Below are 14,478 nucleotides of genomic sequence, written 5' to 3'. Positions count from 1 at the left end.
TTCTGACCTCAACTCTGATTCACCCACTATAATCTCCTGACTCCTTACTTCAGCCTTTAAATGGTTCATTTACCTTACCAAGGTCCTCTGTACCCACACTAGGCTGCTCTACCCCTCCATATCCTTGCATCCCTGTGATCCTGGGCCCCCTCCCAAGGAAGCTCACCTGAGATGTTGGTGGTTATCTCGGTGAGAGCCGCCTGGCCAAAGCCCTTGCTTGTACGAGCACGCACAGAGAATAGATAAGTGGTGCCGGGTTGCAGGTTGGAAAAGACGTGGTAAGTCTCATTTCGGAGTTTAGAGATGGTTCGTCTCGGGCCAGGCACATTCACTGCTGGGTCTGAGGACTCAATGCTTTGGTAGCTGATCTGGGGGTAAGAGGAGCAAGTAGGTGGCACAGGACAGGGATGGATGTCGCTATCCAGGAACCCCACCCACATTCCACAGAATTCCACAGAAACTAAAGATGCACCTGACCTGCCCGCTACCCTGCTCAGAATTCACCGGACCATCATAGAAGTAGCTTTAAGACTCACCTCTGTCTTCCCACACGCCCCTCTCTCTATCACAGCACAGGAAGGAACTTTGACTTCCCACTTCCCACCTCCCACCAGGGCCCCTGTTCACCTCATACTGAGTGATGAGGCCATTGGGTTCCTGGGGCTCCTCCCACTTGAGAAAGATCATGTCCTCCAGCGGAGTGAAGGTTAGGGACTCAGCTGCAATCCCACCGGGCACTGGAAGGGAAGGGTGGAGGCAGAGGAAAACGAGCTTTGGTTCACGCTTCAGCCTTGCCTCTTCCTAACTGTTGTGCTTGGGCTGTTTACCCTCCCTGAACCTCAGTTTTTGCATCTATGAAATGGACATGACACAGTCTCCCTCTCACCAGAACTAAATAATGTGAGGTATGCAAAGTTCAAACCCGGCATGGCCGATTGATTCCACAGGGGAACAACGTTTTCCTCTGTCTTTCACGGGCAAGCAGGTTCCATGCAGGCTCCTGCTCCAGCTGGTAGCTTTCAGGAAATGTAGATATTTACCAGAGAAAGGAAAACAATTGCAATAGGGGGTTGGGATCATGGGTGGAGATGTTTTCCTGTCTAAAATGATCTTAATTACATAAACAATCTCAATGAGACTGAAGGAACTTAACAGCACTGACAATTACATTATACACGTGCTATGAAAATTTCCACACGGGCGCTGTGAGGCGTGGGTCAGTTTGGTTTGGGCTGCAGTATACACTCTTAATAACAAACACAGCGGAGGGATGGGGAGGCAGCGTCTGACCAGGAACACACTTTGAAAAATCTTTATGAGGAAGCGGGGTGGGGGTGGAGGTCATCGAGCAGGGACAGTGGGACCATGAATGAGAATCCGTGACAGCTGGACAAAAGAGTCGGCCCAGTGGGGGAAGCATGAGGACCTGGGTTTAGATCCCCAATACCCATGCAAAAGCCAGGCACTTGGTTTGCATCTGTAACCCAGCACTGGGGATTAGGGGGCAGAGACAGGTGGGTTTCTTGGGACTTGATGGCCGGCCAGCCAAACAGAAACACGGAGATCCAGGCTCAGTACGACCCAGCCTCAAAAAATAAGGTAGAAAGCAACAGAGGAAGACACCCAACATCAGCATCTGGCTTACACACTCATATACACACTCACATACTCACATACACTCACACACATATCCGGGGAGAGAGAGAGAGAGAGAGAGAGAGAGAGAGAGAGAGAGAGAGAGGTGAGCAAGCACACAAAAACATACAGTAAGAACTAAGCATTCAGTTAAAGCAAGAATTTCCCAAGATCATTCTCCACCTACCCAAACAGTTAAAAAAAAAAAAAAAAAAAAAAAAAAAAAAGACAATTCTCAGGTCAATAAGGTCACAGAATCACAAAAGTTTCATTTATCACCAGTGGGGTATAAATTGGCACGATTGGAAAACTGTCTAGCTAAAATCTCCTAAAGATGAACACACGCCCTTGCAACCTAGCCATTCTCTCCTACACACACCCACACAACGAATGAATATCTACCAAAAATAATCTACCCAGACTTTCTTCAAAGCATTGCTCAAAGCAACCCCAAATTGGAATCCACCCGGATACTTCCCAACAGTTAACAGAAAGTAGATGCAGAGGGCCGGATTGTAGAATGAATCACACAGTCCTGAGAACGCATTTGCTAGGACCATGCATGCTACAGTAATATCTCCTGAGAGCATAAAGTTCACAGAAACAAGTGGGCACAAAGCAAACATATATACTGCATGATTCTGCTTACACAAAGCCCAGGACCAAGAAGAAATTCATGCATAGCGTTATCTGGCAGGATAGTGGTTACCCTTGAGAGGTGGTGAACACAGGGAGCATGAGCGGCCTCCCAGGGGGATGGGGATGGGGATATGATTTCTTCTTCATTTGAATGTGAGTTTCCTGAGGTGTCCAGGCTATAGGAATTTATTAGACTGACTTAGGATAAGCACCCTGGATGATGGAATGAGGTGGACTGCCCATAGCTCTGGGGAGCAACTGACATGCAGAGATCATGAGAACAGAGAAGTCCGGTGTTTAACTACAGGTTGTGCAAAGCTATGGGGCAATTGCAGCCATTGCTTGTTCCTGCCCCAGAAAACCTTCAGTGGGTATGCAGATGCTGGAGGTGAGTGGTGACCAGGGAAAGCCAGTGAGGTGGGCTGAGTTCTATATGGGCTACTGCTATAAATAGAACGTGTGTGTGTGTGTGTGTGTGCACATGCATGCATGTATATTACATATGCAGTAGAAAACTGCACACATGGGCAACCAGACAACCTCTGAGCCCATCCCCCTTACAGGTTCCTGCGAATCTGCAGGAGTTTAGAGAAGGCTTCGGACATGGGCTGACCTCACAGTGCAGCTGCTAGGAATGGCAGGTCTGCTGGGTGTGATGGTGTGGACCTATAAGCCCAACAGTTAGGAAAGGGAAATAGAAAGACCAACATAAATCAAGGACAACCTGCTCAACAGGTGACACACACACACACACACACACACAAACTTAAAAATATGTAATTCTGATGGAAGCAAAGTTGGTGGTTAAAGAATGTGCTTAGCATGTGCAAGGCCATGGGTTCAATTCCCAGAACCAAAACGAAACATCAAAACTAGCATTAGGGCCAGGTTTACAAAGCCCTGCCTGCCCTGCCAATCATAGACTCAATTGGTGAGCTCATCTGTCCCATAGTACTAGAAACAGCAGCCTGCCACCCAGGGTGGTCATGGGGGTCGTATGCATTAAAATGTAGAGCCCACCATCCTGGCATCTGACATGGAGCATGTGTTTAAGGGCAGGCAGTGTGACTTATGTAGAATACTGTACCCAACAGTGGCAGGCTGAGCGACAGTGCACATCCACCAAAATGCAACCACTTGCTGGGCCATGAAGCAACAGTCAAATTTCAAAAGACTATGTATACTCTGAATGCCTACTCTGACCACAGTGGATTAGGCCAGAAATCAATAAGAAAAAGATAATTAATTAGAAGTCCTCCTTGGTGGACTGGAGATGTGTCTCAGTGGGAGAGTGCATGCCTTGCATATACAAGGTCCAGATAGCAACATCAATCCCCAGTAAACACACACACACACACACCAGTTCTAAGTACTTAGATATCAAGCAAAGTGGACAGGTGGTGGTGGTGCACACCTTTAATCCCAGCACACTCAGAAGGCAGAAGCAGGCAGATGCATCTGTGAGTTTGAGGCCAGACTGGTCTACAGAGTGAGCTCCAGAACAGCCAGGGATACACAAAGAAACTCTACCTTAAAAAAAAAAAAAAAAAAAAAAAAAAAAAAAAAAAAAAAAAATCCATCCACCTCCCAACCCCCCAAAAAAAAGATAAAGAAAAAAAAAAAGAAATTAATTCTAATTTCTTTTAGTAATTATCAAAGTAATCTAAATGACTTTTGAGTCAAAGAGGAAATTATTACAGCAATTAGGAAAGGTTTTAAACCAAATGATAATGAAAACAGAATGTATGGGTGGGCTGAGGACAGAGCTTGGTGGCACAGACCATGCGCATCATGTACAAGTCTGAGGTAAAGCTCCACATATGGACAATGACAAACACCGGAGGATGCAGCTTAAGCAGAGCATAAAGGAAAACATACAGCCTCCAATGCGCACGTTAGCAATTAGGCTCAAGCCAAGCACACAGCACAGGCCAACAATCTCAGCACCAAGGAATCAGAAACAAGAGGATTAGAAGTTGAGGCCAGCCTCTGCTACATAGCAAGACCATGTTAGAAAAAGGGATGGGGCCGGAGTGGAATAAAGTCTCAAAAAGCTAAAAGTGGGGCTGGAGAGATGGCTCCATTGGTAAAGTGCTTGCTAGGCAAACAGGAGGACCCACATTTGGATCCCCAGCACCCACGTAAAAGCCAGGCAGGGTAGTGAACAGGAGAAACCCCAGTGCTCAGGAGAGTAAGGCAGATCCCTGGAGCTTGCTGGGCAGCCAGGCTGGCCTGCTGGTGAGGTCCTGGTTCAGTGAGAAGCCATCTCAAAAAAAAAAACAAAAAAAAAAAACAAAAACAAAAACAAAAACAAAACAAAAAAACAAGGCAGAAAGTGACTGAATACGTCCAAATCTATTTCACAAGTGTAAACTGTTATTAAAAACCTTGCCGTGAGGAAAATTTCTGGTCCAAATTAGCTGCTGAATTCTTCTAGAGCCTTAAAGAAGAAATTACACTAATCTACGAACTCACGGTCTCTCCAAGAATGAGTAATGGCCACCACTGCCTTGCTAGAATCCCCTACATGAATCTGAGCATTGGCCCTGGGTCTGGGAGGCACTCAGAACTCTGGGAATCCATCCGGCACGCTTACCATCTTCATCTGTCTGGAAGGTGACCTCCTTGCCCTCCTTGCGCCCCTCAGGGTTGGTGAGAATCAGACGCACATGGATGTTCCTGAATGGCAGCAGATTCTTGATGGTGTAGCGGCTGGCACCCCGCTCCATCTTCACACACTCCCGGATGGTCTGGTTGTGACTGCCACCCAGGGTGTAGTGATAGCAAAGGGACACAGCATAGGTATGACAACGTGTGACATTGTAGCCCAGGGGCTCCCACTGCAGGGTCAGCTGTCGAGCCTGGATCTCAGCAAAAGCCAGGCCTTTGGGGGCCCTTGTGGGCTCTGGAGACATAAGAAACAGGGAGAAGGTTGAGGGAATGGGAAAGGGAAAAGGAGAGGAAGAGAGCATCGATCAACTGCCAGAAATCACTCCTCCTCCCCCCCCCCCAGGAACTCCAGGTACCCTCGGAACTGAAGAGGTTAATACCATATGCTCTGGAGTAAGGTGACATTCAAGAATCCTGGCCCTACCACCTGCAGCCAGCAATCATAGCCTGAGAGATTCCACCTCTTTCAGCCTTAGTTTCCTGAACTGTAGGACCTAGATTTGGGTCCCCAGCACCCTCATAGAAGCAAGGCCCCCTGGGAAGATAGCTAGACTACACTGTGACTGTCATGGTAATACACATGAACAAGGTATGGCAAATGCTAACACACCATAACCCTTCAGAAACAATAACTACTGGGCTGGTGGGATGGCTCAGTGGGTAAAGATGCATGGCCAAGCCTAATGACCTGAGTACAATTCCTGAGACCCATTTGGTAGAAGAAAAGAACTAACTTCATAGGGTTGTCCTTTGACCTCAATATTCACAGTGTAGCCCCACCACACACAATAGATAGATAGATAGATAGATAGATAGATAGATAGATAGATATCAATGTAAAACAAAACCTTTAGCTATTACAAGCATAGTGGTGCATGCCTATAATCCCAGCACTCAGGAGGTTAGCCTGGGCTACCCTGTCTCAAAATAAAAAGGTGTGCTATAATTGGCACAATATACCCCCTAGTTCAAGAACATTCTGAACAACACTGGGCTGGGCCAATCAGCATCAACCTGTGCCTCTATTTTCTTCATTTACTAACTCTAGACTTATTGTAAAACCATTTATAGTAATATAGAGAGAATTACAGTGATATATAAAAACCAGGATGATGGGAGCTAGGACGGCAAATACCACAATATGACAGAGGATGTGTGGAAAGCAGAAACGGAAATCCCTGTCATTAAGTCCCAGGTAGGGCTCTATGGGTAAGGTGCAGATTCGATAGTGAGTTTCCCGACTGCCAAAGCCACAGGGAAACTGCAAGCTGCCAGCAGCGGTGATACTGGCGGTTAATATGTAGGGGATTTGGAAGTGTCCAGCATCTTTCAGGAGGCTTGAAAATGGTTTATCTCATTTAATCTTTGTTGAACCACAACAAGATGGAGGCTGCCATTGACCTGCCATACAATGAGAAGGCAGAGGCGTGGGGCTTAGGTGAGGAGGCCATTCTCACAAAATCCGAGGTGAAGCTAGGATTGAAACCCAGTCAGGCTGGCACCAGAACCCACTCTCTTACCTGCCTCTGCCCTGGCCCTCAGGAGAAATTCATCTAATAGTCACATCCATGCCACAGAGCAGCTCCAACAGGAGGGACAGGCAGGTCATGCTACACAGTCTCTTAATGACTCCATAGGCTAAAATATGTCCCCATTTTGTAAATAGAGAAACTGGGAACCTGGAGAGATAGCTTAGTAGGAAAAATGCTTGCTTTGCAAGGGCGAAGACAGAGTTCAACTCCCAGAGTTCACATAAAAATGGATGTGGTTGTGTGTGCTTGTAATCCGGCACCTGGGAGGCAGAGGCAGACAGATCCCTGAAACTCTATGGTCAGACAGCTTGGCTTATCTGGTGAGCTCTACACATGGAACATGCACACACACCACACACACAATGCATACACCACACACCCACACACGACATGCACACGTCACACATACTCCACACTCATACTCCACACACAGACTCCACACATACATACCATATCATATACATACACACAACACATATACCATAACACACACACACATACTTCTTCCAAAGTGAAACCAGGAGAGACCCAGGGCTCAGCCCATATCCCTCTGTCTGCCTTGGCCAGCCTGTGATCTTAATCAAAGCTCTGTGAAGAAGAAAGCCAAAATGCTTCCAAGGATCCTTTATCCCGCACTACCTGATTTGGGACATTTGAATCCACGCCTCAATAGTTCTGAGTGCTTTCCTTTCAAGAGTCCCATCAGAGACCTTAGGACCCCTTCTTGAGCAGCTGAGAAGACCCTGTGACTTAGCCCCTTTCAGACTAAGGTTAAGGAGGGCCCTGGGGTCACTCTCTGTGACAATTTACTCAGCAGCCCGCTTATAGAAGATACATCTGGAAACATCAGTTCACACTCCCAACACAGGAGTGCACGGGTGACAACTGTCAACCTAGAAGCTGAGCACAGCAAGTTTCTGACCCCACCCAGTTTTCATTTCTTCCCCAGGCTGGTCAAGAGGCAAGTCTTCAGCCCTGTATGCATCCATCAGAGATCTCAGATTTCATAACCTGCTAACAAAGCCTACCTCTTGACTGGTTCCCTTCTCCTCCAAAGCCAAACACTCCCAAGTCCCATCCCACAGACGTGTGTGTGTGTGTGTGTGTGTGTGTGTGTGTGTGTGTGTGTGTGTGTGTGTGCGCGCGCGTGCACGTATGCATACGTGCACCGCCATCTTACTCAGCAGTTTGACTTGGTCTCTGCTCTGCAGCTCTGGGTTGGCCTGTGTGCACTGTACTAGGGTACCTACAGGAGTCAATTTGCCACCCTTGTCTTTTCTCTTGTGAGAGTGGGTCTCAGACCAGCTCTGCCCACACTACCCTGTGCCTGGAATACCTGCTCACCTTCCTTCCTGTCCTTCAGTTACTTTCTTCCTTGCCTTTCTGCAGGATTTGAAAGACAGGTCAAGTTCAAGGTACACTGGCTAGACAGAAGCTTAAGACTTCAGTGAGCAAGACTGCAGGGCATCCCACCAGCAACACACACACACACACACACACTTTTTCCAAAGTGAAACCAGGAGAGACCCAGGGCTCAGCCCATATCCCTCTGTCTGCCTTGGCCAGCCTGTGATCAGCAGGCTCCTGGTGATAAGTCTGAGGAAGATGCTAGGCTCAGAATTTCTCAGATTTCAAAAGAGTTAGAGATTCAGAAGTTTTATATTTCAATATCCAGATTTCTGAGTCCTAACAACCCACTCAGGCTACTTAAAAGCACTGCTTAGGACTCAAGACAGCAGCCTCGGCCATGGAGGGTAAATGCTAGCTTAGGTGGCCACCTCCTTTTCTAGTAGCTGGGTGACCCTGGTCTGCCCAAGAAAGGCTCACTTGCCTCTTCTCTTTGATCCTAAGCAGATCTCGGTGCTCAAACACCATGTTGACCAAGTCTACTATGTTGACTGAAGAGTGTGAATCCAAGAGTCTTTCTACTTCTGAAAGCCACCTGCCATAGGGCACTCCCTAATCCACCCTGGCAAAAAGGAGCCAGGGAGCAGGAATCCCTATCCAGGTGAATTGCACGGGCCACTCAGATACCGGGGATGGGGGGGACTTGAGAAAGGAGGACACATGTAGCTTCTATTAAATTAACCCAGCATTGTAGTAATGCCAACAAGCATCGTAACGCTGACAACTGCCTCTGTCCCGTGGAAGGAGCTTTAAACAGGGTCAAGTGCATCTAAGTTCACAGCCTACATCCACTCTTCATTAGCTCTGCAACTCCAGAAAAGTTACCTAACCCCTCTGAATTACTTAGGTCAGTGGAGGAAACAACGCTTCCTTTAAACCTGTGACTTATCCCAGCACTGGGTGAGAAGGGGTCAGAGGACCAGAAGTTCTAGGTCATTCTCAACTACCAAGCAAGTTCAAGGCCAGCCTGAGGCACATAAGACGCTGCCACCCAAAACAAACAACAAAACCAGCTCCTTTGAGGACCAACTATAAGCCAGGCATGGGCCTGTGACCCCAGCACTTAGGAGGTTGAAGCTAGAGAAGTGGCTCTCCACCTTCTTAATGATGCGACCCTTTAATATGGTCCATCACATTGTGCTACTTCAGAACTGTAATTTTGCCACTGTTAGGAATCATAATGTGAATGTCTGTGTTTTCCAATGGTCTTAGGTGACTCCTATGAAGGGGCCATCCGACCCCCAAGGGGTTCCGAGGACCTCTGGACTAGAGGATCAAGACGTCAAGGTTATCCTCGGCTACAAAGTAATTAGGGGTTAGCTTGGGCTATGTGAGATCATGCCTCAAAATAAACATAAGAAAAAAGGAAAGGTAAGCATATCTCATGGGACCTGGTAAACCAGAGCGCCCAGCCAATAGTAATCAATAAAGAAACCCGTGCGCCAAAGCGAGACTTCTGTAGCAACATGAATTAGCGGACGTGTGCTGCAAAGCAATAACACATCCAAGCCCTTCTTCTAATCACTCCTGACTGTTTACCCTAAAGGATACGATTCAGGAGAATAAAAGGAACAGCAAGCATTTAATTTTTCGATGTCGTATTACAATAATAAGGATATAGAGACAAACAACCCAGCAATCTGGGGACACAGTGGATGTCTGCTGGCAATAACATAATTACAAACGGTGTCGCACACGGACCGGCACCGAGCAAAAGGAAGCAGAATCCTGAGCGCCCGCCTGCTCCATCCCAGTGGCAAGCGTATGAAAATGCACACTGAAGACATATGGACGGAGACTGGAACAAGACAGAAAATTTAAGGCAGCTGTTGAGCTAGGATGGTGATTCAGAGGGCTTTTTTTTTTTTTTAAGCCTTTTACTGGTGCAATATTATTGTTTTTACTGTAAATAATAGAGTAGAGGGAATTGTGGGCCTGCAGAGCTTGACAACACAGCTGCCCAAGAGCAAAACAACCCCAGGCCAGGCTCCAGTAATGCCGACAAAGAGGAGCGGAGCCCGTGATTAGGAGAGAATCCACCCACCTGGACCCTGCCCCATCCCTACCCTTGACTAGCCTGAGGAAATTGTTTATCTGTACTTGACACTAGTGGACACCTGGCCCCAGGCAGGGGAAGTGCCAACGTCAGCACTCATTGGAAATCCAGAGGTGCCAGCTGCAGTGGCTAATGCTGATTCTCAATCTAAAGGATCTAAACCACCTGGAGTCGAATCTCTGGGCATACCTGTGTGAGATTTTCTTGATGAGGTTAACTGAGGCGGGAAGAACCACCTGAGATGAGGGTGGCACTGTACCATGACTTAAATCCCAAACTGAATAGAAAGGAGCTGGGAAACCGAGCACCAATATCCAGTATTCTGTTCTCCCTGACTACCTGCCATGTGGCCAGCTGCTTCAAGCTCCAGCTGCCCTGACATCCCCGTCAAGATGGACTGTACCCTCCAACTGTGAGCCAAGATAAACACTTCCTCAAGTTGTTTTTATCACAGCAGCAGGGAAGAAACTAAGATACCAGCTCTGCCCCTGGCTCTGCTGTGCACCACCGGGCACATTTGGTCAAGAGACTGAATCTCTGTTCAGACTGTTTGGTAACAGCCTCAGGTCATGGGGAATTGAGCCGGGCTGTAGGGGACAGTAGCTCCTAGCCATAAAGAATGGCTCAAACTCAGCCTGACTGCTCAGTTCCACCTGCAGAAACAAAAACAACCCACACTCTGCTCCCAGACAGTGTGTGTGTGTGTGTGTGTGTGTGTGTGTGTGTGTGTGTGTGTACATGCTGGAGTCCTCTGCCTCCACTCAATGCTCCGCACAGTGATTACAGGCACACACTACCGCCCTCATCTCTATTATGTCGCTGACGGCAAGCACTTTATTCACTGAGGCGTTTCCCCAGCCCCACCCACAACCTGGGTCCTTGACCCACTGTCTGATTGCAAGCAAGTCTCATCCCCATCCATACACTCAGGGGAATGCAACAGACATTTTCCCATGGGCCTCAAGCCCTGATTTCTTTTCTTCTAAGTGGCAAATCAAAAATGCCTTTGAAACATGAAGCACACCATATTGATGACGGCTGTCACTTCTGGAGTGCCTGTGGTGTACCAGGCACGCTACTTCACACGTATGTACATGAAGCACACCATATTGATGACGGCTGTCACTTCTGGAGTGCCTGTGGTGTACCAGGCACGCTACTTCACACGTATGTACATGAAGCACACCATATTGATGACGGCTGTCACTTCTGGAGTGCCTGTGGTGTATGGGGCACGCTACTTCACACGTATGTACATGAAGCACACCATACTGATGACGGCTGTCACTTCTGGAGTGCCTGTGGTGTATGGGGCACGCTACTTCACACGTATGTAATACGCTCCCCTACCACTGCCCAGATTAACCCAAAACACAGCAGGACCTCGAGGATCAGCTCCCAAGTCCATCTCCACACTTACACTCCCCAAAAATCTAAACAGGGGCCTTTCAACCTCAACAGTACTGACACTTTAGATCAGATATGGTCCCTGGACAGCTGTCCCTGGCCTCTACCTCTTCATGCTAGTAGCACCCACCACCAGTAGCCAGAATGGCAGGCAGCATGTCTCCAGACACCACCAAACGTCTCCTAGGAGAAAGAATCACCCCTACTGAGAACACTGATGAGAGAGATGTGATCCTGCCACATGGCTTTAAATGCCATCAACACCAACACCCTCTCTGTACTGACAACTTTCAGATTCGTACCAGCAGCCGGCACCCTTCCCTCAGCCCCTCCATCATCCATCCAGCTGCCTGGTAGTGATCGCCACTGGCACATTTAATGGCATCTCAAGTCATTGTGTGCAAGGCACTGCTCCTGATCTATGACACTCCCCAGGTCAGCCCCCCACCCCACCCCCAACGCTGCTGCTGTGGTCTCCTTTGCAGTGTGTGACAGCTCCATCCATCCAGTTACTCAAGCAAAACACCTTGGAGCATCCTGGGCCCCCTCTATTTCTTTCTTCTTCATCCCTTAGCAGATCCATCAGCAGATGCCGCTGACTTCAGAACCAACCAAGCTGAGCAGCTTGTCATCTCATCCTGGTCACTTCCACTGGGCTCCCAGCTCCTGTCTCTGGCTGCAATAACTGCGGGTGCTTCCTGAGTGTCTCCTTCAGGAACCTTTGCCCTCTGTCACAGTCTGGCTCTCTGTTGCTATAGTAAACAACATGACCAAAAGCAGCCTGGGGAAGAAAACATTTATCTGGTTTATTTGGCTTACACTTCCACACCATGGTCCATCATCCAGGGAAGCCAGGGCAAGAACTCAAGGCAGGAACTGAAGCAGAGCAGAGACGATGGAGATCTCTCCCCTCCCCTCCCCTCCCCTCCCCTCCTTTCCCTTCCTTCACTCTCTCCCTCTCCCTCTCCCTCTCCCTCTCCCTCTCCCTCTCCCTCTCCCTCTCCCTCTCCCTCTCCCTCTCCCTCTCCCTCTCCCTCTCCCTCTCCCTCTCCCTCTCCCTCTCCCTCTCCCTCTCCCTCTCCCTCTCCCTCTCCCTCTCCCTCTCCCTCTCCCTCTCCCTCTCCCTCACACATTGCTCAGCCTGCTTTCTTATAAAACCTAAGATCACCTGCCTCAAGGCCGCCCACAGTGGGCTGGGCCCTCCCATATCAATCATTAATCAAGAAAATGCCCACTGATATGTTTACAGGACAATCTGATATAAGCATTTCCTCCAGTGCTGATCCCTCTTCCTAGGTGCTTTCTTTGTGTCCAGTACACCTTCCTATAGTCAATCCTCCACGAAATCTCCAGAGCAGGCCTGACCACCAGTTGCGCATGCTCAATCTTGCTCTCCAACCCATGCTGTCCAACCCTGCTCGCTCGCCCGCCGGTGAATCTGACATCCCAAGCCCTGTTTATAGGTCTTCTCTCACAGGTCTCCCCACGCCTCCAGGCCCTGGCACTCAAAGGTCTGCCTGTCTAGACTGTTCCCTCCCTAGCTGTACCCCTAGAGCACACCACCTGGCTCAGCCCCTCACCTCCTGCATGATTCTGCTCAAATACGAGCCATCTCAGTAAGACAGTCCTTCAGCTTTTTAGAAATAACAATCCTCTGTCCGTCCCCGCCCTGATTTATTCCTCCTCACGCAATTATCACCATCTGACAGACTATATATTCCACTTGTTTATTTATTTATCGTCTGCCTCCTTCTGCCAGGACACAAGCTCCCTGCAGAGTCTTAAGAGGACTCAAATGCTGGTGGCCTCTGTCTAGGGTGCAGCCATGTAACCCTAGCAACTGTAACATTATCTGGCACATAATAGACACTCAATAAACACCCGTTGCCCGAATCTTTACCCTACCCCATATGGTAGAGATAAATGTTGTTTCCACTTACAAACAAGAAGAATGAACTCGAAGTGGGTACATCATCCCAACCACACCCCTCAGCTAGAAGGCAATCACCACAGTGACACTGACCCACCAACCAAGTACCTCTCTCTCCCAAAGTCTGGCATTACATTAGATTTTTGTTGGCCCACAAATCAGCTTTTAATAACACTTAAGAATATGAATTGCAGGCTGTCAAGATGGCTCAGTAGGTAAAAAATGCTTGCTGTCAAACCTGACAACTTGAGTTCGATCCACAGGACTCACACGGTGGAAGGAGAGAACACACTCCAATAAGCTGTCCTCCAACCTCCACACCGGCACGGTGGCAAGCACATGCCCACACATAGACAAACACTAAGTAAATAAATTTACCAATGAAATGAAATGTAGTATCAATTGTAAAAACTGTTTGACTCTTAACCTTAAGCATCATACATTATTCAAAATAGACCATGGATGTAAAGATGAAACTGTTACACTCTTAGAAATAAAATAAAAGCCGGGCGGTGGTGGCGCACGCCTTTAATCCCAGCACTTGGGAGGCAGAGGCAGGCGGATTTCTGAGTTCGAGGCCAGCCTGGTCTACAGAGTGAGTTCCAGGACAGCCAGGACTACACAGAGAAACCCTGTCTTGAAAAAAAAAAAAAAGAAAAGAAAAAAGAAAAAAGAAATAAAATAAAAGAAGAAATAAAAAAAATTTTTTTGACAACTAAGGCTAAGGCAGGGAACTCTTATGCTTGACTCCAAAAGCACGGGGCAAATGAGAAACAGAAATTCATCAAAATTTAAAATGTTTGCTCTCGATCCATGTAAAGACAATGAATGAGAAGACAAGATCCTTACTAGGGGAAGTGCCTCTAGATTATACATCCATTAATCCACGGGTGCATTCATAATATGTTCTAGCTACATCTAGTATCTAGAATGCATAAAGAACTCTCAAAACTTCATAGAAAAAAAGCAATTCTATTAAGAAATGAGCAATGATACGAACAGGCAAGCCACTGAGCAGCACAGGCGGTGGCAGTCGTGTGTGGAAAGATGTTCGGCAACACTAGACTTACAGAAATGCAAATCAGGACCAGGAAAGGGAGGACGACTCTGCCATTTAAAGGAATTGCTTCTCTTGGAGAGATCCTGGGGTTCCATCCCCAGCAACCACATCAGGTGATTCACCTCTGTCTGTGTGACTCCAG

General features: G+C 47.9%; 1 protein-coding gene across 15 annotated transcripts in view; it reads right to left on the bottom strand.

Moving 5' to 3' along the window:
* Nucleotides 1-14,478, bottom strand: part of Ptpru (protein tyrosine phosphatase receptor type U) — a 110,454-nt gene that overhangs the window by 37,621 nt on the left and 58,355 nt on the right. For all 15 annotated transcript variants that reach the window (XM_076934076.1, XM_076934077.1, XM_034502033.2 and 12 more), the window contains 3 exons: nt 4,871-5,179; nt 628-737; nt 167-368 (listed from right to left, as the gene is read on the bottom strand). In XM_076934076.1, the coding sequence (XP_076790191.1) occupies nt 167-368; nt 628-737; nt 4,871-5,179 (621 nt within the window). The remainder of the gene's footprint in view (nt 1-166; nt 369-627; nt 738-4,870; nt 5,180-14,478) is intronic.

The sequence above is a fragment of the Arvicanthis niloticus genome, chromosome 5, assembly GCF_011762505.2.
Source record: "Arvicanthis niloticus isolate mArvNil1 chromosome 5, mArvNil1.pat.X, whole genome shotgun sequence".
NCBI lineage: Eukaryota > Metazoa > Chordata > Mammalia > Rodentia > Muridae > Arvicanthis > Arvicanthis niloticus.
This window is presented reverse-complemented; position numbering and strand designations above follow the sequence as displayed.